At 45.0% G+C, this 25,008-nt stretch overlaps 1 protein-coding gene across 1 annotated transcript in view; it reads right to left on the bottom strand.

The window, feature by feature from the left end:
- Positions 1–25,008, bottom strand: part of RFTN1 (raftlin, lipid raft linker 1) — a 185,477-nt gene that overhangs the window by 28,250 nt on the left and 132,219 nt on the right. Inside the window, exons 6-7 of the mRNA XM_039837049.1 lie at positions 20,079–20,282; positions 10,244–10,359 (exon numbers count right to left, since the gene is read on the bottom strand). Of these exons, the coding sequence (XP_039692983.1) occupies positions 10,244–10,359; positions 20,079–20,282 (320 nt within the window). The remainder of the gene's footprint in view (positions 1–10,243; positions 10,360–20,078; positions 20,283–25,008) is intronic.

Raw genomic sequence — 25,008 nt, 5'->3', positions numbered from 1 at the left:
ACCTTTCCCCCCGGCTTCTTTCTACTTTCCTCCATTGTGGTCCATCTCTACAAAAACATATCACTTTAGGGCCAATTGTCTGTACCTGTGGCCCTCTGATGAAATCCCCATCAGGGCCCCCTTCAACCCACCGCCGGCTCAGCCTCTTGCCTTGACCACAAACTCCTTCCCAGATTCTCTGCCCACACGGACATGCTGTCAAGTGTGTGCCACAGGGCTCCCTTGGAGATACATCCATGCATGTTGTATCAGTTTCCGAGGGCTGCTGTAACCAGTGACCACAAACTGGGTGGCTTACAACATTAGAAGTTTGTCCCCTCCCATTCTTGGAGGCCAGAAATCCAAAGTCAGTATCACTGTGCCCAAATCAAGGTGTCAGCAGGGCTGCACTCCCTCTGGAAGCTCGAGGGGAGAACCCATTTCTTGCTGCTTCTTCCTTCTGGTGGTCGCTGGCATTCCTTGACTTGCGGCTACATCGCTCCAACTTTCAAGGCCAGCATTCTTAAAACTCTAATCTGTCTTCATGCCACTTTCACATCTCTCTGTGTAAAATCTCCCTCTGCCTCTCTTATAAGGACACATGGTTGTTTTTAGGACTCATCCCTATATACAGGATAATCTCTCATGTCAAAAGCCTTAACTCGAATCACATCTACAAAAGTCCTTTTTCCAAATAAGATAAATGTATAGGTCCAAGGCTTAGAACCTGAGACTTCTGGGGGGCACTGTTCAGCCTGCTACACATATGACTATGTGTGTACACCCACCTCTGTGTATCTCTGGGAGGAGGTGCCTCTGGGGAAGGGGCACTAGGGAACAAAAGGCCATAGCTAAAAGGAGGATTCATTATATATACATTATATACATATGTATATGTATATGTATATGTATATGTATATGTATATGTATATGTATATGTATATGTATATGTATATGTATATGTATACACACACGTGCACACACACATGCGCATACACTTTTGGATTGTAAAAAATTGTTTAAAATTATTATAAAACCCACAATAATTTTTATCTCAATTTGCAACATAATTTGCATTATCACATGGAACTTTTAAAAAGATATTTTCTATTTTAGGTCAGGTTTCCCGAGAGGAAGATTCACGTGCAGGTAATTATTAAAGCAGGGCTCATGGTGAGGGCTGGGAGAGCTGCACAAAAAGCAGCAGCAGCCAAGCAAAGACACAGGTTTATGCAACAGCCCCTGAACAGCAGCTCTGTCTCAGCCCGCGGGAAGCTCTGGAGGTAGGCAGTGCTTTGAGGCAGGGAGCTGGGCTCTCATGCCCATGCCCTCCTCGGTCATCGACAAGGACTGCCCTGGGCCGTCTAAACACCTGGCACTTGTGGCTCTCTTTGTCTGAGTGCAAAGCAGGCTCCAGTAGCCCAGAGGCAGGTGTCAGCAGAGACGCACAGGTGCTGGAAGGGAAAGCACATCGATATAAAGGCACCCAGGGGATCTAGAAGAACACCGACATTATCTACTATGTGTTGAAAAAATTAGATGTGCTTTCTCTTCTGGCCTGCCTCTGCTCCTGCTGCCACTTCCTACCCTCAGGAAGCGCCCCCCTTCCCCCGCCCCCAACCCACATCCTGAGTGTCAACATTGAGCCGGAGCTCGCTGCATCCAGCAGGCCTTAGTCGGCCTCCACTTTCTCCCAGGGCACTTCCAGTTGACAGGATACCATTCCACAATGCCTTGCTACTTATTTTGCAGAAAGTATTCTTCCCATTTGGATGCTCCTTGAGGGTAGAGGCTTCAGCAAACACCCATTCGTGATTTTGTCCCAGGGCAGCAAAAAGCAGGTCATTCTCTCTGACGCTCTGCGGCTTCCTAATTCCCTGCGAGTTCTCTGTTTTGTACCTACAAATCTTCTTCGCTTTAAGTTACTTTTTTCTCCTACATAATCTTCCACTGAGTGCTAGCCACCGCCCCCATGAGGAAGCCAGTGAGCTGGTTTTGGCCCATCATCTCTGTCCTGCCACTGCTATAATCCACATGACATTTCACCACCCCCAAGCCAAGAGGCTGCTGCTAAGGAGGAGCAAGAGGGAAAATTCTGTCTAAAAAAGATGAAAGAGGAAAGCGGCCATTCAGGGCTCCATGACCCAGCACAAGGTCAAAGATTCAGATTGGAAGTCAGGACTCAATGAAATGATACTGGATTTTGAGGTTTCTACCTTCAAATAAAATCTCCATCATTTTGAGAAGAGGAGTGACTTACTTGGGGAACACAAACTGTACGAACTTAGAAATTGTTTTGTGAAGTATTCCTCCAAGTTCCAAACAGCCAAAGAGCACTAGCGGTCCTTTCCAGGGACAAGATGCAAAAAGACCTCAGAAGTTCAGGAGAAGGTTCAATAGGGCCCCATGGCAAGAAACGCCCACAGGGAAGCTGGCTCCAGGTGGAAGCGTCACTACAGAATAAAAGCTGAAGGCAACTAAGGAAATCGGTGAGTCTGTAGAGACTGATGAGTGGATTTACAAGGATAGAGGGAAGGTAACTGATCCTCCAGAAACAGTGACGTAGGTGAGGCAAACGCAAAAAAGGAGGAAGAAGAAGAAACCTAGAATGAGATTAGATGTATGCGACTACACACGTGTATACACATACACACACCTTTAAATGCTATGTTCAAAGCAAGAAATTGTACAAAAAATATATATTGAAGACAATAGAAAGTAGAATTATTCAATTCAATTCCCATTTTACTTCCTTTTCTACAAGAAGAAAGTAAGTAGATTAAGTGGACCTGTGCAGTTCAAACCCATGATATTCAAGAGTCAACTGTATTTTTGATCCATGTTTGGGAATCCGTGTATGCAGAGGGCCAACTTAAGTTATACGCAGATTTTCGACTACACGATGGTCAGTGCCCCTAACCCCTGCATTATTCATGGGTCAACTATATATCTAAAGCCTAAGAGAAGAAAAAGTATGGTGAGACATAACTAGTTGTTTTTAAAAATTAATTTTTAAAAACTTAAGTAAAAGGAATATTTCTCTATATAGAGTGAAAATATTATAGGTAAAGCTATCTTTCATCCTTCCATTCCAAGTCACACGCAACCACTGTTACCAGGCCTTTTTTCCTGCGTTTACATATACTCACAGAAATTACATCATGTTGTTTTGTGAAGGTTTTCCCCATTAGGCATCACATTGTTTGTATCTGTATTAGTCAGGGTTTTCTTGAAAAACAGAACCAACGGGATAGATAGAGAAAGAGGGGAGAGATAGAATACAAATACAGATGTGTGGAGAGAGAGAGAGAGAGAGAGAGAGGAGAGAGAGAAAGATGGAGGAAGAGAGGAAGAGAGACATAATGCTTTTGAGGAACTGGCTCATCTGATTGGGGGTGGGGCTGGCAAGTCCAATGTCTGCAGGGCAGGCCCTCTCTTAGGCCCTCCATTGATTTAATGAGGCCCACCTAATTACAGAGGATTAGTAATCTGCTTTACTCAAAGTCTACTGATTTGAATGTTAACTACACCTAAGAAATAACTTCTGTGCAACACCTAGATTGGTATTTGATCAAACAACTGGGTACCATAGCCTAGTCAGACTGACACATACAATTAACCATCACAGTATCATTCTACAACTTGGTTTTCACTTAACATTTCCTGGAGTTCCTTCCACATCAGTTTATGCAGAATGACTACACCCGTAACAAGGATGCACCATCCTTTATGTAACCATTTCCCTACTAAAGAACATGTATGTACACTGATTCCTTTTTTTCTGTTACTAATGACACTGAAATGATGTCCTTGCCTGTGCCTTTTGGTAAACAAAGTGTTTCTCTAGAAGAGATGCACATGAGGTGTGAACTTGCTGAGTCGTGGGTAGAGTGGCTATTTAAACTTTTTAATAGAGGTTAGCAACCTGCTCTCCAAAGCGTACCTCACATTTTAAATTCATCAAGCCTACATGAATTACATTTTAAGAAAAATGCTCAGCTATACCATTTGGCACGGTGGTGTGTCACTATCAAAGCTGAGGTGGGACACAAGAGATTTGATCAAGACAAAAGCACTGAGAGCTGCTAGAAAGATCTAAGGATGTCCTGAGCACCTCGCAGACCTCGTCTGTGCTGTGACTTGCTCTGGGCTGGAAAAAGAGTGGAGGTACAGCCTGGAAGGGGCTGCGTCGTCAGCCCTGGTCCTTTCACGACAGTGATCATTCACCGGAAAATCTTCTGTATCACAGAAAGAAGGAGGAGAACTGTTTTTGGCCCTAGAGGCTATGATCTCAGAACCAAAGTAATGATCCTGGAGAAACTGTGGTAATGAAAAAAATGCCAGATGGTTAAACAGAACAAATATTGGCTTCCTTGTCAGAGCAGAAGGTGGTGAATTCTAGATACCATAGAAATTGGTGTTACTCCCTGGCAAATCCTAGTGCAGGTTATTTAAAAGGTGGTTGGGTGCCCTTGGCAACAAAAGGTTGCTTCCCAGCAGCCTAAAGAAGTTCATGATGAACAAGTAAGACCTAATACATTGTTGGACAAGACTATGGGACAGGTGGGGTGGAGGTATGCCCCAGAGTGAATTTCAAGTACAGAAATGCATCCTACCAAGCCTCTCATGAATCCTCTAGGGATAAGATGGTGACATGTTAGGTGGAACAGTCGGGCCATCTGCAGAGAGGTTTGGGTAGCATTAGGAACTAGAGGAGAGATTCTGACAGCATGCCAAAGGACTGTGTCCTCCATCCAGTCTGTCTGACATTGCATGGGACAGGAGCCACCCTACATATGAAACCTTCAGAGAAGCCAAAGCTGGGATGATTCCTGACAAATGTAGGATGATATAACCATGATCAGAAATGTCTCAACAGGCTGGAAAAATGGGTAGAAACTAATAGGGTGAGATGAGCTGGGAGTCAGTCCAACAACAGATGGAATGCACAGGTAGAGGATGGAGAGAGCTGCCTACACAGAACCTCACGGGATGAAATCTGTAATGAATTCGACCTCTAACTGCACCAGCAGATTAAGTATAGCTTTAGGGAGACCAAGCCCTCACAGGTAGAAGGCTGCTCTCCAGGATGCTCGTGCCCTTCTGATCTCAGCAACCGAGCATATCATGGGTGAGCCTAATGTGTTCCCAGACCTGCTTAGGTCAGTTAAAACCATTATCATAATGATGCATCTTAATTTAAATTATTTAAACTGGTAGTAAGTGAAAGAGTAGTTGCTTCTAGGAAAACGAAATTGAATGCTTTGAAGAGACTTGACAAAGGACATGGTTAAAAGTAAGAACCGTGGCTGAATTAGATGTGGGGGGAAAAAGCTGGAAAAGACTAGGAAAAAAAATCTTGAAAACAAAAGGATTCTGTAGTCAGATCCCTTTCCTAGATTTAAAGAAACTGACGCCATATATTGGTGACAACGTACTTTGGATGTGGTTTATAACAAGAAAGATGAAGTGGAATTCCAATCAGCAGATCCCAAACTCGAAGATTGGCAAACGGATGTGTATTTAAATATTCTACATTAAAATAAAACGTGTAAGATACGAATATGATTTTAGTTGGCTCTTTTTAAGTGACTTTTTCAATTTATCCATCAGCCACCATATCAATTGCATCAATTAAAAGTGCTTTTGCTACTGTCTTACGTTCAGTTCTGGCAGCATACTTCAAGAGAAGCACTGATGAACTTGAAGGCATTCCAGGGAAAGTGATGGAGATGGAGAAGGCTCTATGGCTCAAGGGCCCTGATGGTGTCCAAAAACTCTGCTGGGTTGTCAGGCTGAAGGATATGCCGACTCAGAGAGAAGAGGGTCCTGCCTCTGTCTCCTACTCTTTACCTATTCATTCATGTAGCTTTTCTCTTTCCTCTCAAAGAATCACCCTTTCTGCTCACACCCTAGATCAGGGGTCCCCAGCCTGTTAGGAACTGGGCCACACGGCAGGAGGTGAGCAATGGGAGAGCGAGGGAAGCTTCATCTGTATTTGCAGCCGCTCCCCAGCACTAGCATTACTGCCTCAGCTCCATCTCAGATCATCAGGCATTAGATTTTCATAGGAGCCCCGGTCCCTGGTGCCAAAAAGGTTGGGGACCACTGCGGTAGATTGTAAACTCAAAGAAAGTAAAATACCCACTATAAATGCCCTATGGATGGACTTGCACACTGCCTTTAATTTTAGGCCATAGGTTTCCAAAGGAGAAAAATGCAATTATTTGTGTTTGAATCTGCACTTTCCCTAGCCCAACCTCTTCTGTGCTTTTAGAGCAAGATCAAGGTCAACGGGGAGAGGATCTTTCTAACTGATGATACCAGGTGACTACAAAGGAAGTAGTATTTACTTATTATATGCTAACTACTACATTCACAACTTTTAAATATATTATCTTTTAATTCTCATCAACTTTGAGAGGTTGTTACCAGTGTCCCCATTTACACAATCGAAAAATGGAAAAACGAAGAGAGGGTGGTTTATTTTTTATACATTCAGTTACTCATTTGGAATGAGAGCCAGGATGCATACCCACACCAGATGCTGCACTGTTTGCAGAACTGTGAAGAGTGAGGTAGGTTTTCTGCTAAGTGTGGTATACATGTGTGTGTGGAGAGAGAGAGGGTGGGAAGCCAGGAAGATGTGGCTGAACTGGAATGGCACATCTGTCCACAGCTGGGGATATTGACATGCACAGGAATGAAGAGGCAGGAAAGGGACAAGTCAGTGCCAGTCGTGAGAAAAGAGAAATAGCTATTTAGAGATGTTTTGAGGTCAGAGCCCAAGAGCTTATGTGGTAGCCTGGAAGGGCAGTGGTTACCAGAAAAGCAGGGTCAACCACAAGCCAAGAGGGACCTGGCCAGGGTTTGAACAGAGAAGACCTTTCCCACAGGCCAAAAGGGTGAGGAAGAGAGGGCAGAAAATGAGGGAGCTGGACTGATACCCACCCACGTGAAGGGGCACGCAGAAGAGGGCCTGCCTGTCTGTAGGTCGGAGTGGGTGTCTGACAGAGTCTCTTTAAAGAGCTAAGCTGTAGGCAAACCTGCTGTGGACTGGACACTGCTGGGCCGTGCTGATAACCCAGCTTTACACACATGGTTCCCCTAAGGCCAGATTCTTAAAGTGGGCTGAATGGGAAATCCTGGGGATAGAACCTGGATAGCTGAGTTTTAAAAATTTCTGCAGGTGATTCTGATACAAGCTCAAGTTTGAGAAATGTTAGTCTATCCTTGGGCTGAACCAAAGGCCTTCATCCCAATTCAGGAAACATTTACTAGGTGCCCAGGAGAACAAAGATGAACATCCCCAGGCCAAGAAACTCAGAGTGAAGGGAGAAAAGTGGATGAATAAATAAAAATGAGTATAATAGGAGATAGGCTTATGAATGTAGAATCATGGGAACACAGTGGAAGGGCCTTTAACCCTGAAGAAGTCTGAAAGATTTCCTGGAGGAGGTACTTATGAGCTGAGTCCTGAGGGCTGCCTACACCAGCTACAAAGAGAAAGAGAAACCCATAGGGCTATAGTCTGTCTAAAAGATATCTCTTCTTTTTCCCTTGAGAGGCTGATGCTGCTAAAAGGGAGAGCAGTCTCCGTCCACTGTGGGAAATTTGGAGATGTTCCATAGACACCATAGGGAAGAGCAAGTCTGAAGACCTGAGCAGGAAAAACTGGTGAACAACATCAAAACCATCAATCCACTTGTCAGCACTGTCATGAAAATTAAGAAAATCTGTTTCTGCCTAACTAGATGCCAGCCGCACCTGTACAGTATAATTTAAAATGTGAGAAAATAAAGGCCCATCCAGTGGTGTTCTGGTAAACAATTACGACCAGCTCTTTAGGGAGAAAAAACCCTAATTTCTAGCGTTTGACAGTTTCCATGGTGGAATACTTCCACCATGGCCAATTTCAAGCTACCAATCTGACTGAATTTGTCACTGAATATCGAGTTGGGATATTGGTTTTATAAGTTGCTGCACACCACTGGGCTTATCACAGGTCCCTAAAATCCTATTTCATTTCCAAGGATTCCTGGGAAAAGCCGAGGCATTCTTGAAGTGTGTGTGTGGGGGTGGTCAGGGATGGTAACAGGGGACAATGACATGAGCCAAAACTAACATTGCCTAATAGATTCATGCACAAACATGTAAGAGGTCTAGGGGAAAAGTTCAAACATCTGAGAAAGAAATAAAATTGGTAAACTTAACGGTAACCAATCTGTGAATCCAAGAAAAGTTTCTGATAAATGTTAATATTTTCTGATCTAATGTCTTAACCCATAAAAGTGACCTTTACATTAAAAAGACAAGTGTCCTTTATTTAGTTTGTAACCTTATCTCCCTCCCACAAAAATTTTACATGGCATGCATTCACTCCAGTTACGCATCAAGGTCACAGTTAGCATCAAAGGCTAAAGAAAGACAAATCACTGGGGTACTCTTTTCATCACCCCTTTCATCAAATAATGAGATCACAGATACATGGTGAGAGTGGCATCTGTACTGTTCTTTTAGACACTGGTTCCTAAAATTGACTGTGCATCAGAATCCCATGGAGGGCTTGTGGAAACAGAGATGGCTGGAGTTTCTGATTCAGTCAGTCCAGGTGGCGCCTAAGAACTTGCATTTATAACAACTTCCCAGGTGATGCTGATGCTGCTGGTCCTGGAACCACACTTTGAGAACGACTTTCTTAGATGATCTTGGATTACTGCCATCAAGTCATCTTTTTCATTGCCTGCCAATTGATTCCCCACATGCACCTGTTTTTGGTGCAGCCATGCATGGCTTGCTGTTACAGCCAGCTGTTATAGAGCAAACTGAGTGTTAAGGCATGGAGGCTGTTTTAATGGGGTCCTCAAGTACCTCGTTAATGTGGTGGGCTGGATGAACTGCACTGACCCCATCTTAACAGTTGAAGAAGTTTAGGGTCCTAAGTGGGTATATGACCTGCTGTGTTGGACTGTGCAATTCAGACCGAGTCTCACTTTCTTTGCACCCCATTTCCAGTTAGGGCATGAAGACTCACTGGGATCAAGGTCAGGCAGGAGGAACTGATGGAGCCTGATCACAAACCAGGTCATCATCTGATTCCTTACTTTCCTTACTACTTACGCCCTCAGGACTCTTGGCCCTGACCCTAACTCTCCCTGGATGCTATGTTTTTGGAATGCTTGTTTCTGATTGCTACAGTTTTTCTTTGTACTCTGCTGCTGTCACACTTGCAAGCAGTTGCTGAGTAATGGTGCCCTTGGGGCGCCCCACCCCAGAAACCAGATGAGGGACTCGCCTCCAGGCTGCAGTTCCCAAGAGTGCCGTGGGCACGGCGAGCACATGCTGTCCAGTGGATCCCGTTATCCACACCCCTCACAAAGAGCTGCATCCACCTCAGTCTTACTTTGGCACAGAGATCCAGGTTTGTCAGGGGCCCCTTAGAGCAACACCACTCCTGTGTTCCTCCAGGGCCTACTCGAGAGCATTCAGCAATCAGTCCTCTACGCTCAAACAGCTTCTCCCTTTACATCCAGGATGCTGGGTGGACAAGAGAGGAGCCTAAAAAGTCCATGCTTCCATAGTTGCAGAAATGCCTTTAAAGTACACACCAGAGTCTGAGAAATAAATCGGCTCTTCCAAAGTCCCAGAGGAAAGTGGCTTGAGCAATTCCTCTGCCCACTGTAATTTGGTGGCCTCAAGGGTCAACATTTCTCAAAGACATCCTTCCGCACTTAATGTGTAACATTAGGCAAGGGGCCTAACCTCTCTGTGCCTCAGTTTCCTCATCTGTAAAATAGGAGCCATCGCGGTACCTAGCACATAGGCTTATTGTGGAGATTAAGTGAGCACACGTGCATAAATGTCTTCGGAGGATCTCTGGCAGAGGAAGCCATAGGGTCTAGCTCCAATAACGATGCTGCTTTTATTATTACAGAGGCCACAAACTGTGTGTTTGCCTCATTTATGTCACTTAGAGTTTTCAGTTATAGGCAAATTAATGAAAGAAGAATCTTTTACACCAAAGGGTCTGATGCCACATGTTTTTCCTACAGAAAGGGATACATGGGGCCCATTCCCCAACTGAAGGCTGGAAAATGAGGGGCATGAAAGGACGAATGGGGTCCTTGTGGGATCTACCCAGGTCAAGCTGCCTTTCAGAGGAAAGCCACAGCTGAACAGCAGCCACAGGCAGATCCAGCAAGTGAACAAAACAGTCACCATCTGAACAAAAAAAAAAAAATGCCCCTGCCAATCCCACACTTACTTCCAGGACCGTCCATTGTTCGACAACAATAGCATCATAGCCCTGCATGGTTTTGCTATCTTCTGGGGAAACAGCTTCAAAGATGAATACTCCATCTGTCAAGCCGCGTAAGGAATCTGTGAAAAAAGAGAAAGACGGGGAGGGAGGGGAGTATTCTGTAAAACGTCTGTGGCAGAAGCCTTACAAGCAGCAAAAATTTTCGCTGCATTCATTAATAATCCCAATCAGAACATCTTTTCAGCATGTTAATTAAAGAAGGCACACACAGCCATAGAGTCTAGCCCCATCAGAATGAATGAGACTAATTTACCTCGCAGTTCTGAATAATATCCTTGATTTTATGAGCCCAAATTTCATTGTTAGCAATCATCATTTGATTTCATGCGTTTACCTTCCTTTTCACGCTCCAACGTCAGGATGCACTGGGGAGAACTTATTCACGGTAAAACACAGCCATTTAGAGACAGTTTTTGGAAGAAAACTATATTTAGGTTAAAAGATTTTTTTTTGAAGGGGGATAGATATAACACACCAGATCTGAGCTTGTCAGACTCATTCTAGATGCACTGATTCTTGAAAGTTCACATGGTGTGGGCTGTTGTACAGACAACACTTTAGGCAGCTCTTGTCGAGAGGTGGAATTTGGGGGAAGGGAGAGTTTTCCCAAATGATTTACCACTGAAAACGTTTCCTTGGGCATTGCATTAGTCAATGTACCAGGTTCTGAGTTCTGTACCATTCGACAAATATACACTACACCTACAGCATGATTCAAGACTGTCTGGGCAACAAGGGTGTAAAGAAAATCACAACAGGGTCCCTATTCCTGCAGAAGACATTAAGGGAGGAGCCTTCAGCCCCCTTTTTTGTTAATGGCTCCTGATGCCCTAAATTCATTTAGATTAGAGATTGTGGAAAAGAGGACTGGATTTAGAAGCAAGTGGTTTGGATCCATGCTTTATCACAAGAAGTGATGCTGACCCCTTTCAAGGACTTGGTCTCCCATCTGTGAAATGGGATGGTAGAGAGAGAACTGCTCCTAGTCCCTATTCTACAAATCACTGCTCGATCGAACTGTAATGGACTGAATTGTGTTTCCCCCAAATCAGATGTAGAAGCTTTAATCTCCAAAGGGATTGTATTTGAAAATAGGATCTTCAGGGAAATAATTAAAGTTAAATGAGGTCACAGGGGCAGGCCCTAATCTGTTAGGTCTGATGTCTTATAAGAAGAGGAAGAGACACCAGACTCTACCCCACCCCCTCCTTGCACAGAATAAAGATCATATGAGGACACCGAGAGAAGGTAGCTAGCTAGCTGTCTGCAAATCAGGAAGAGAGGTCTCACCAGAAACCAAATTTGCCAGCTCCTTGATCATGAACTTCTAGCTTCCTGAATTAAGAGAAAATAAATATCTATTGTTTAAGCTCCCCCACTGGTGGTATTTTGTCATGGCAATACACATAAAAATGTGTTATCAAACAGCCTTAGCAAAAGTGCTAAGCTTGCCTCTCTCATCTGCTCTGCTAAAAAGCTTCCTCCAAGTGCCTGTCCAATGCCTTCCTAAGAGACATTGTACAAAGGTGACCAGGGAAGAACAGAGCTGCTCTTCAGCGGAACCACATTACAAGTATTTGGAGGTCTAAGATGAGCATGGACCATAGTTCAGCACAGTTTGAAAGTCTGGTCCAGCTGGAGCCCCTGCTGCAGTAGGGATGCCCTACAGAACCCTCTGCATAAAGCTTTCCCGAGTCCTGACCTGAGGATGCTTGGGACCATAAGATATGCAATGATTCCTCTGGGATTATATCAGGGCAGCACAAATTCATCCTCAAGGCTTCTATGAAAATGTGTTATATACAATTTCCAAAGTCTCTACCTATAGATCTCCTCAATGGAAAACCTCCAAGCCCTTTAAATGCGCCTACCATGTGCTTTAAGTATTAAGAGTGCCCCATTTGACATAAAAAATATGATAGTATTTAGCCTCCCAACAGCACTGTACAGCAGCGTTGAGGTCGAGAAGAAGGGAAAAGACACTGCAGCCCATCCAGACTTTCTTTCTCACTCTCTGCTTGGCTGCCCCTCCTTCCTCCCTAATCACAGGCCTGGGAGGAGGGCTGTGTGGTCAGTAGGGAGAGGTATGCCTGGGCTTGAGGGTGTGAAATAGAAACAAACCTGGCCCTTATTCCTCAGCTGCCTCATCCAGTGTCTGCCTTTCAGCTCCTCAGCCCTCTGCTCTGTTATCCTGAATCCAGAGCACTGATTCACTCATTTAACTCCAAAGCAAGTTCAGAATGGCTGTCAAAATTTGGTCATCTGCAACAGCAAAAAAGTCAATGAACCACAGAGAGCAGACAGCTGGGCTTTTAAAGAGCCCCTTGTTTTGAATGCCTTGTCCACTCCCGTCTCCTCATTGCCTTCCTGGCTCAGCCTCACTGTAATGTGCACCGAGCTGGGTATAAATAGGTCTATCTCAGAGTGAAGGCTCCCAATATAAAAGGTTAAATCGCCCTCCATCTATGGAAAACACTCCATTATCACTGCATTTTTTATAAAAGTAAAGCAGCTTCCCTACTGTGCACAGAAAGCTATTTTTTCTGGTATTGTATAAATATTTGATGCCGGTCTTTTGGCAAAAGGCCACCTTAACACTCCAAGCTTATGATTTACAAGAAGGATGTGGGAAAAGGAGATTTGCCCTATTATCCCAAGAAGTAAATTCTATGAGGCAACTGTTCTTCCCCTGTAGCCTCTGAGACATTAACACTCCGTCTGGCAAGCTAACCTCCAGGCTCACCCTAGGTGCTATTCTTGCCCAAAGTCTAACCTGAAACATGCAAACCATGACAAGTGGTCAATGCATGTGGTCTAGAAAAAAATGTTACTGTGCTCCTCTTAACCAGCTAGATTGGACTAAATTGTCCACACTGGGATAGCTGGCATGACAGATTTCCTTGGCTCTCTGAAAGCCCCTTCTCCCCATCAGACACCACATGGTGCTCAAGGCACCAACCTTGGTTCCTGGAAGGGCACGTGCCAACTGCATGGCTATAACTGCACCTGCTGCCATACTGACCTGTGACCCCACTGCAAATGTAATCACCGTTCAACCAATGCCGGCTGATGGTGCCATGTCGCTTTCCAATCACCCTGCAGCTCATCTGCTGACATTATCAAAAGATGCTTTCCCCATATTCTCAAGCCCTCGCTGCTGCTCTCGGCCTTCCTTCCTTCCTGAATTCTCAAATGGAAGTAATGAATAATCTAGGGGAGATATTACTTCACTTCGGTTACAGTAAGGGTTAGCCTACAAGTTCAGTGCCATGTAACTGACTAGACAGGGAAGAAACGCTCTGATTCAGTGCCTGCTGGATGTGAGACACTCGGCCAGGCACAGCTCATGGTTTCTCAGTGAATCCTCCCCAAGTTTAGCACTCCCTCTTAGTGGGTGAGAAAATGGAGGCTAAAGAAGTTAAATCATTTGTCCATGTTAAAATGGAATGTAAGGGCCTTTTAGATCTCAAATGTGGTTTGTCTGATTCCAAGGCCTGTGCTCTTTCAGCAAGTAACGGATATTTATTGAGCTACCATGATGATGTGTCAGGTGCTGCCACCTGAGCTAAGGTAGGTGATGAACAGCTTAGGTCCCTAGCCTTGCGGAGCAGGTGCTTTCTGACCATTGCACCACGCTCCCTGCCTTGCTGTTTTGGGTGGCATCTCAGTTGGGTCACAATGAGATGGCCTTAGGGCTTCTGTTTGAGGACAAATCTGTAGATGCCATGCCTTTCTACATGGGATTAAAAAAAAAAACAAAAAATATACTTGTACAGGGATTAAGTTTTATGTATGTATGTAAATATATACATATGCATGTATATATATCAACACAAGGGATATTGCACAGCAATGAAAAAAAAATGATCTGCAATTACGTGTAAAAATGTGGATGACTCTCACAAATATAATGAGTGAAAGACGCCAAAGACAACAAGGGCATACTCCATTTGTATCAAGTTCAAAACTGCAAATCAAAACCACCATGAGATATCACCTCACACCTATTAGAATGGCTGTCATCAAAAAAGAGAAGATATAACGAGTGTTGGGAGGTTGTGAAGAAAAGAAAACCCTTGTGCACTGTTGGTGGGAATGTAAATTGATGCAGTCATTATTGAAAACAGTATGAAGTTTCCTCAAAAAATAAATTGAACGACCATATGACCCAGCAATTCTACTTCTGGATGTGTATCCGAAGGAAATGAAATCACTTTCCCAAAGAGGTTTCTGCATGCTCACGTTCATTGAAGCATTTTTCACAATAGCCAAAACATGGAAACAGCCTAAATATCCACTGATGGAGATGAATGGATAAAGAAAATGTAATACACACAATGGAATATTATTCAGCCATAACAAAGAAGGAAATTCTGCCATTTGTGACAATATGGATGGACCGTGGGGGCATTATGCTGAGTGAAATAAGTCAGACAAAGAAAGACAAATACTGTATGACCTCGCATGTAGAATCTAAAGACAAAGAATAGATTGGTAGTTGCCAGAGCTGGGGGTGGGGGGAGTTGGGGGGGGTGGGAAATGGGTGAAAATGATCAAAGGTACCAACTTCCAGTTATAAAAGGAGTTACTTCTGGGGATGTCACGCACAGTATGGTGACTATAGTTAACAATATTGTATTATGTATTGGAAAGTTGCTAAGATTTTAAAAACTCTCATCACAAGAAAAAAATTTGTAGCCATGTTTGGTGATGAATGTTAACTTAACTTATTGTGGTAATCATTTCACAATATATTCATATATGACATCATTATATTGCATAACTTAAACTAATACAATATGTCAACTACATCTATGAAACTGGAAAAAAAATTAAGTTCAAAACTAACCTATGGTGTTTCATGTCAGGACTGTGGTCACCCCTGGGGAACAGGGAGTGTGATGGGCATGAGGGGGGCTTCTAAGGAAGCTTGTATGTTGTATTTCTCGATCTGGGTGCTGGTACATGGATGTGCTCACCTTATGAAAATCCACTGAGCTATATCCTTATCATCTGTACAGATTTCTATACATGTGCTATACTGCAATAATAAGCTTATTTAAAGATGCTATAGATACGAGAGAAAGTGCATGTAACGGCATACATGAAATCTGCTCCCTGGAAGCCATGCCTGTTATCACGAGACCAAACATCCTTGGAGACAGCAGCGTTCCACGGGTGCGGCTGACAGAAACACCTCACTCTCCTTCTCTAACCATTCTCCCCACCCTCAGCTCTTTGTTCCCCAAATCTGTAAGTTCTTGGTGATGCACACCCCAACATCGGCTTCTCCCCTCCTCACCATCGACACTACTAAGTGTCATCCAGAAACCTTTGTTGATCACCTTCTGTATATAGGGCACAGTGTACAGGCACTGGGATGCAAAGGGGTACAGGACACAGGACCTGCCCAAGGGTTTGCAACTATGTCTGTATAAAATATGTGTCTCTACATGTATTTTATTTGAAATATGCAGGTTTTAACATGTGTGTTTTGCAAATATACGGTAATATAGGTTATGCCAGGCATCAAAAAATGTGTATAAATACCAAATGATATTTGGTTTTAGATGTGGCTGGGAAATCGGGGAGAGTGTCCAGAAAGACAATCTTTTAAAAGGATAGGAATGGAGAGACCTCTAGGTTTAATGTGTCTCCCAATGTGACCCAACATGTAGAACACAACATCTGGAATGTATTCTAGTCATAAGTGCTTAATTTACCAAGCCTTAGAACTAAATTCCAGTATACAGGAAATAGAGGCTAGAGAAATAAGATAAATGACATCATAAGGCACTGAGCAGATAAATCCAGAATGCAGGACGTTCTGCAGGATAAGAGGCTAAGTTTATTTCAGACAGGCAGGGTCATAAGAAATGACTCTTCTAGGTAAAAGAGAAGTGAGGACATGGTCACTATTTGCAGTACATGTTGCTGGATTGGATTCTGGTTTGGACAATTTTCTGCAAAGGGCATTTTGGAAGCAACTGAAGACATTTCGATATGGGCTGAATAAAGACGATCCTGCCAGAAGAGGAAAGACTGCTGGGCTAGGAGACTAGGAGAGGGCAGGGAAGCGGGAAGGGGCGGGCCAGGACGGGGCCAAGGTAGTAGAGTGAGGGCAGAGTGAGGCAGGGACAAGGAGAGAGCAGGAAAAAAAAAAAGAGAAGGTGAGGGTAGAACAACAGAAATACAGAGTGAAGACAGGGCCAGGCGGACAAAGGGAGGGAAAGGGAAGGGCAAGGAGAGCTGGTGGTGGCAGCAGCAGCACCGATGGCCCGTGATGGCAGCAGAGACCCTTCTTGCTTGGAAGCCCTTGGTGAGAAATCAGGTTCCCGAATGGGTCTTTAGATGATGGGCAGCCAGCTCCACCTCTGCCTGAGCCCTGGTTCCTGGTACCTGCTCCACTGCTCATCTGCAGCCAGCTCAGCAGCAGGTCTCCCCTCCCAGCCTTTCCCACCCTCTAGAAGAGTGGATTCTGGCCTCTGTCGCGCTGGCTGGAGTGTCTTTGTGGACCTGTCCGCTCCGCTGTCTGACCAGCCCCGGGGGCTCATCCATACTGCTGGCTGACCACTCAGGTCCTGCTACTTCCCTAAGGGTGACCCGGAGCTCCCTTCCCTCCCTGAGGGCAACCCAAGTCCCTGCTGGGGGCCTCAGCTTCTCACCCTCATGGCCAACTCTTTTCTCTCCACTCCCTTTTCCCTGCTTACACCCTTCCTTCTTCCTACCACTTCCTTAACACTTACCGGCCGGTAACCTTGGCAATGACTTGATTGCTCTGTGCCTCGGTTTCCACAGCTGTAACGCAGGGATAACAAAAGTACCTATTCCACTGCATTATGGGGATTAAATGAGTTGCTATGTTTGAATTGCTTAGATTAGCAACAGCACATAGTAACTGCTAGGTGGCCTTTATCATAACCGTATTTTCCGTTCACCTACGCTTTAGCTTGCCAGGGCCTCAGGGCACAGCCTCCCTCGTCCCAGACACCTGGTCATTGTAAGCAAGGGAGCCCTGGAGACTATGAACAGAAGCCCAAACTCAAGGACTATGCAAGTCCTTCCATGTCCTGCAGAGTAAAGACTTTAAAAAAAAGGAAGCTGGATAATTTAGGCTAAAACATCACCCTGTTTATGGGACAAAGTTCTCATGAGATTTATGACTCTGTGGAAAATATTTTGGAGTACAAATATCCATTCAAGAGTCAAGATTGGTGCTTTTCCAGATGGCAAACAGCTTAAAGATGTGCTTCTAGTTCTGCCAGGTAAGAACAACTAATAATCTTCTTAGAAATAGGTTCCTTTTACGATATGATTAGCTTGCCTTTTTTTTTTTTAAATTCTGGGAAAAGAACATATGCATATTTAATCCCTGGCCAATGGAAACCCTGGGCTTTTCCAGAGCAGAAACGCCCTAACCCACTAAGCATGAGTCCCAAGTCATACTTCCCCTCCTGTCAGAAATACACAGGGTGAAATCGTATTTGGATTTTGAGTGGGTTTAAATTAATTCTGTTCTGAGGATTCTGAGTGGGTTTAAATTAATTTTGTTCTGAGAATCCCTGAGACAGAGACGTGCAGCTGCGGTGGAGTTCTAGCATGGGCAGCCCTGCTGTGGCGATGTCACAGGCTCAGCGCAGCACTTCACAGTTACACTTGCCAGGGGAAATTTCACGTTCTGTCTTCGAGGCAGGAAGGCTGGATTTAAGGCAGCTAAAGCCAAGGGAGGCTATAACAGCATTTCAAACACGCGAGTCAAATCTGAAGGAAAAACTGTATAAATTATCTGTGTTTTTAGAATCCAGGTTGGAGAATGGGTAAGGAGAAGTGGAGGAGATTAATTCAGCCTTGACTGCTAAAGTACAATGGCTAGAGAGACAAGGAATGGCACTGTGAACTTTCAAAGTGACCTCTCTTGGAGTTCAGCTTGCCCCTGACGTGCTTGGGCAGCAGGGCCAAAGAGAAAACTTCCCTTTTGACACCCCAATTCATCTAAGGGGGGAAAAATGACCAGTGGCTGCCTGAACAGCTGCTACCTCCAGCACCTCCCTGCACACCTTTGAGAAGTTCATACACCTAACCATCTGTTTCCCAGGGAGGAAGTTAAAACTGTGCACGGCCTCAGAGAGCCTCCATGGGCACCAAGAGGAGATAAGAGGAGCCAATGTTGTCATAGTCCAAGATGGGAGACTGAGCGTCCCTGCAGGAAGCAGGACCTCCCCAAATGCTGATGAATAAGGGCCGTGAACATTTTCCCCAAGCCGATGCCACTGATATTTTATGGTGCATCTCAGAACAGATCATGACATTCACTAGCTTCAGGGAGCTTTGCAAGCACCCAGGGAAGGCCTCCGTGTATAGAGACAGGGGTTACCCACCTTGCTGCCAGAGAACCAAACTGACTTTCCGTTAGCTGTATTAATGAAATGTATACCCTAGAACTGTACTGTCCAACACACTAGCCATTAGCTACAGATAGTAATTTAGATTTAAATAAATGAAAACTAAGTCAATTTAAAAATTCAATTCCTCAGTCACCCTAGCCACATTTCAACTGGTCAGTAGCGATGGGCGGCTACCACATTGGACAGAGCAGATATAGAACTTCCGTCATCGCAGAAAGTTCTGTTGGAAAGTGCTGCTCGAGATGAATTCTTAATGAGCCAGTTACCTTTCTTATGCCATTCTTCCATTCCACAAGTGGTTGTGGCCCCACTATACCATACAATGCCTGCTGCTGCTATATTAACACAGTGACATTAGATATCAATATTCAGATAGTAACAAGGGACTCGCTAAATCCAAAATTTAGACCTGTCTGTGCTGTATAATGTTCTAAGGCTTTGGATGATTTATAGAATGTACCTGCAGAATTAAGACCAATGTGTCATTCCAAGGATTGCAAATAATGTGGGATCCAAACTCTATTCCTGACTCTGTCAATCCTTGGAGAGAAAACTGCTCAATAACCAAGACACTGCGCTGTTGATGTGATGCTCTCCTGCCAGGTTTTGCTGGGATCAACGCATTTAGTGTTATGTTTCTCTTGCCCAGGAATTCTGCAGACCGGTAGCCCTCAGGAGCCACACACGCTGGCGTGTTGTCCCCACTCCCCAGATTGCCTCCCAGCTTTGATGAACCCTAGTGACTTAAGTTGCCTTCGTGTCAGCCTGAAAACCCTTTCTTTGCTTGACACATTTCCCCACTTCGGGCAAAGTTTCTCTCTGCCTTCAAAAAGCTGACAGCAAGAGTGCTACTCCATGCAGCAAACCCTCAGAGATAACCCGTTACTGAGAGGGAGTACTGGGTGCCATGAGCCCCAGGAACGATGTGTGTCCCCACGGAGCTCGCAGTAACCAGGGTGTTCAATTCACTTCTCTGCTGTTAATTTCAAGGTGCTGCTACTGCTACTTCAAACTGTAATAGTGTCTACAAACAATTTGCACTTTCGGAGAGGCATGATCCCAGGGGGTAATTAACAAAACCGGGGAATAACCTTTATAAAAGCAACACAGATTGACGCCACCACCGATGAAACAGAGTCATTCCTTTTTCTCTGTCATTTTAGAAGTTACCTGGCTGACTCCTAGACAGGTTTAGAGAGCATGGGGTATGAGCTTTGTGGAAAATTCCTCAAGATGTGTTAATTAGAAATCGAATACAGCATGTTTATTAGCTGCAGAGCCTTCTGAAGGAAGCCTGCTCCAGAGATGGGCTAAGATGACAAGAACGAGAAGTCGAATTCATTAGGGCCACCCAAGGGCTGTGGATTCCATACCATTGACCATGCCAAGGTAGAAGACTGCATTCACCAGCACGCCTCCTTTCCGGAAGTGGTCGCTCATGTGCTCCAGCCAGTTGGCATCCAAGCTGCTCACCGTCTGGCCGTTCGTGGAGACCCGAAGAGGGATGGTGACGGGATAGTATTGCCGGCACTCCTGATGGCTCTTCGGTTTGTTGAAAAGGGTGAAGATTTCCATTTCTGTTGGGATTTGTAAAGCAGGTAGGGAGAGCAGAGTTCAGACAATAATAAAGAGCTGCCTTATCGGATCTAGTGGAATCTCTTAGGAGCCTGAAGAATTGATATCAAAGGTAAAAATCTCTATGAGGCTGCGCTATTGCCAAATAATAAAACCTGATTCCAAGTAGTAAGTTAGCGTGCCTTAGAAGTGACATGGACCTCAAAGGCTGAACTTCAGGCTGGGCACTTAGGTTTTGAATCTGGCATATAATGAGTAACTGTTATTTGAGATTTAATTTGTATAGTTCAGTGTTTGAGAGAAGGACAGAGGAAACATTTCTAGAAATTTATACAAAGGCATTTCGAAAGAAAAAGCAGACATACTTGGGCAAGAATTGGTCTTAAAAAAATAGTAAAAGTACACAGGCACATAAAGGCAAAAATACTGCTGTAATTCCAGGAACCTTGTACGCTCCTGAATTCACTATTTATAAACTGCAGTGGTGTTTCCTTGGGCTGAACCCATGATATTTAATCAAGTACATCAAAAATAGATCATTGATATATAAAAATAAATATGTTCCTGTAAACGAGGGTTCCTGTCCAGAGTGGTAGGTCTCTTTAGCCAGGCAAGCAGGCACGGGGAGTGAGGCCCTGAACTTTCTGTTCCTTCATTTATAGCTCAGTTCTTCAAAAATCAATACTTGCTACCACCCAGCGGCTGACCCATGCCTGCTGTACGTGCTGCTGGCCATGAGTGAGCAGTGTCGGCCTTTGGGAGCAAATACCTGGGATTTCAATCTGAGTATGAAGGTCTCCTTTTGTGTGACTCCTTTAGTCAAGCAATCAGAGTTCGCCCAGCTTAAACGGCTCTGCTTACACAGAGTAGTCAGAAGTACGCTTTGGTTTCTAAAAATATCTATTTGAATCATAAGACAATCTCCACCCTTCTTTCAAAGAAATAGTTTAAAGGTCATAAACGATGGTTGACATTAGCCATAAAGACAAAGCACGCTGGTGCTCCCCGTAGGAGACACCTGGCCTACACGCTCGCATTCTGGGATGCTGTATCCCATATTCTGGTAGTTCATAATTTTTGCAGTATCTAAATACCAGCTGAATAATTTTTTTAAATGGACTCACTTTCCTTTATTTAAATAAATGAATTTTAAAAGGAAACCGTGCTTCCAGACCATAAGGGAAACAACTACCACTTGATATAAACAGGAGGGAACGATGAGGCACATTAACACCAAATATGTCCATCTGTGTAACATTTAAAATTATCTCACATAGGAATGGTATTCTGGACCAAGGAAATCTTTTCACAGCCCCACCTGAGCAAGTGCCAGCAGAGATCTCTGGGGAGCAATGCTGGGCCATGAGCCTTTGTCATCAGCAAGAGTTAAGCTACCAGGGGGGCCATTTTAAGCTATCCATTGGCTGCAACCAGTTAGGAAAAGAAGGTGCCTATCTTCGCAAGTGGCCACCTGGATTTAAAAAAAACAACTCTGACCTATTCATTATCCTCAGCTCAAATTACCCTTTGCAGTCTACTTGCCTGACTCAGGACTCCATCTCCAGCCAGTAAATGCTTTCACGTGAGAAATTAGGTCTTGGAGGATGTACAGAGCTGGCAAGCATTAGACTATTTCGTGACTTTGAAATACACACTTGAGGGATAGTCATGCAAAGAAAGGTTCGTAATGGAGGGGAATCAAGCAATGGATTGGAGCTGGGGTTGAGGGGACAGGATGTGAACTGGATGATCAGGCATTTTCTAGTCCAAGGTGCCTGGGTTCAAATAAAAACCGTAACTACAAAGGCAAGAGGATTAAGCAATCCTTTAGTGAGTCCTTGACTTCACTTGGATTTCTTCAAAAGCAGACCCTGTAAGCTTTTGGGTGCAAGTAATTTATTTGGGAAGTGATCCCAGGAAATAGACCGAGGGAGTAGGGATGGGAAAGGGGGAAGAGATGAAAGCCAATGAAGGGTGCATTAATGAGCAGGTTACCGCTAGAGCAATCTGGGCTCAGTCCCCCTGAGGACTCTGAGATAGTGTAGAGAACATACCTCAGGTTGCCTTACTGAGGAGCGGCCCTCAGTCCCTGAGGATAAAGGTGGCAAGGAAGCCACGATCTTTATCCTCACAGACTGAGGGGCACTCCTGAGGCTTTAATTCCCTGGGGCATCTGGGCCTGCAAGCAGAGGCTGAGAAAGCTGTCCTCAGGTGACCCCCAAGGTAGGCCGGAGAACTAGTCACCATGGTCTGCTATAGTCAAGTACAAATGCACCCAAATTAAAAAGAAAAAGGAATCACAGCCTCTACACAGGAGAAGTGAGTGGGGAATTTGCAAGTGGCCAAAGTCCAAAAATGTATAACACTTAATCACACAGAAGGATTCCCCACTCATATGGCAAGACAAAAACACAACTTTTCCAAATGCGTAATGGAACAGAAAAAGCGGAAGGCCAAAGGGAGAAGTGAGAGTTGGTGGGGAGGCGGTGATGCAGGGTGAAGGGAAGATCGGGACTGTCGGACGAGGTAACGTGTGGTGCTGACAGTGCCCCCAGCCTTCCTGCCTGGATTCTCCCCAAGGTGAAGGACCGAAGCCAGAGACAGAAATAAATTTTTCAGGAAAGAAAGGAAATGCTGTTGGAATTGAGAGCCTCCAAAGCATTAATAGAAGTGAAATATTGGGAGAAACCTGATTTCACATGTGTAACCCTTTAGTAAACTCCTCCATCCACCGTCTCCTTGGCCACCATCCTCTCTATTCACATGGAAACCAGCCAAGAGAAACTGTCCCAGAAAGATGTCCTTTGATGTTTTAATATTCTGATTCTCCAGTACACATCCTCACATGAGCGGGCACAAGGGATTCCCGAAAGAAGCCCCAAGTTTGTTTAAATTTTCTCAGCTGCTCTGTGACTCTGTCGTGACCCCAACTGGAAGATTTTTCCAGACCTGGACAGAAAGTCCCAAAGGCGGGCAGAAGGCATTGTTTCTGGGAACGTTCTGAGAATGGCTGAAGACCTGGACCCAAGGAGCATCAAGACTGCCTTGTATTTTTTCTATTTCTGTCTTGTCTTTCCCTTTCTCTCTGACACAGGGGGCCTTGTCTTGTGCCATTCGGATTCCCTGTGCACAGAAAAGTCCCTGTCATATGACAGGTGATGTGAATGTTTGTCGAATTGACCTAAGCCAGACAACTAGAGGAAGCTAAGTGAGGAAGAGGGGGCACGGGGCCCTCTGGGTGCTGCCGGCCTGATAGCCAGGTCCACTCTGGTCTTGCTAAGCTCCTCAGGAGCAGGAAGGAAGGAGGGAGATGCCCAGTTCTGAGGCCTGTATCAGGCAGTAGGGACTTAGGCATGGGATGGAAGTCCATAGTCTGTCTCGTCTGTCTTGAAGTAAAGCTCCAGAGAACCTGTGACCTGCAGGTAGCAGGAGGGTTGTTTGGGTCCTGGTGTTTCAGGAGACCACCAGGCTGGAAGGAAGAGAGGGTTCAGAGTCTGGCTTAAAGCATGGGGCTCCAAGGGCCAGACTGGGAGAAAGAGGAGGCTGGTGAGTTAGCTGGGTGGGAAGGAACAAGTGAAAGTCAGACTTGGCCTGGGAGCTGGACTGAGCAGAGGCAAAGTCTGCTGAGGTCATGGGTAGGGGGAGCTAAGCTGAAAGGTTTGCATTGGAAAGGCAGGGCTATGGGTACCCTGGGTAAGAAGAGACGGCAGAGGGCCTTGGGCCCTTCCAGATTCCCGAATCTGGGAGAAGGCTGCTTCAGGCTTCGAACAGGCTCAGGTACTGATAGTGGGTACTACTGGGCCTGGCTGAGGCCTATTTGCCAGGGCAAAGTGTAGGAACTGCTACATGTACAGCACTCCACGGGAATCCACTTATAAGGATGACAGCAGCCATAGGCATGTGCCCTGTATTTACAAGAGCCTTTCACCTTCACCATCTCATGTGACTCTCCCATTCTCCACAGGAGAGGCATCAGTTCTATGCCCAGAAGCCTTAAGTGGATCCCCCAGAAATTACAAGCTGGTAAGTGGCAAAGCTGAGAGTCTTTCAAACCTCAAACCCTGGGCTCTTTCCCAAATCTAACAAGAGGCTAATTTCATCAGTACACAGAAAGCAGGATCTGATGACCACGGGTGGGGGTTCAATAGTTGTTTGTTAATGGACTCTGTGAAAGGCCAGAAAGATGGTGGCAGGTGGCAGATTTCGGAGGGGGCAGAACCACGGGGTTGAATCATGCTAGGGGCATAGGGAGGGGAGGATACTGGCCTGTCCAGCAAGGGAACGGGGCCAGGCATCGGAAAAGCCACACTCAGGACACCTTCTCTTTCTCCCTACAATGAGCTGCCTGCCAAGGGGGCCTACTGACTAAAATCCCCTCAGCTGAGAAGTGTCACTGAGACCTCTGGCTTGGGTTTCTGGTTGCCATTTCTGAGCATTTTAAGTTAGTAGGCTCAGGGTAGAAAGGGCAGTGACTGGAAGACATTTTATTATTTCCGTGACAGTGAGGACAATTTGTATTTGCATGAAATTGCCTGGCCCCCTTGTTTCTGTGACCAAAACTTCAGCAACAGAGATGCCGAGGGAAGGACAAGACAAGAATGTTGGAGGCCAGGAGAGAAGTGACAGGTGGACATCTGGCGACACCTTGATAACCTTTCCTTACACTGGCCTTCCCCACCCATCCTATTTATGACGAATGAAGAAAACGTGCTCCCTATAGACAGAAAT

This window comes from Pteropus medius, unplaced genomic scaffold, assembly GCF_902729225.1.
Source record: "Pteropus medius unplaced genomic scaffold, Ma_sr-lr_union100, whole genome shotgun sequence".
In the NCBI taxonomy this organism is placed as follows: domain Eukaryota; kingdom Metazoa; phylum Chordata; class Mammalia; order Chiroptera; family Pteropodidae; genus Pteropus; species Pteropus medius.
Note: the sequence above shows the minus strand (reverse complement) of the source record. Positions and strands in the feature narration are given on the sequence as shown.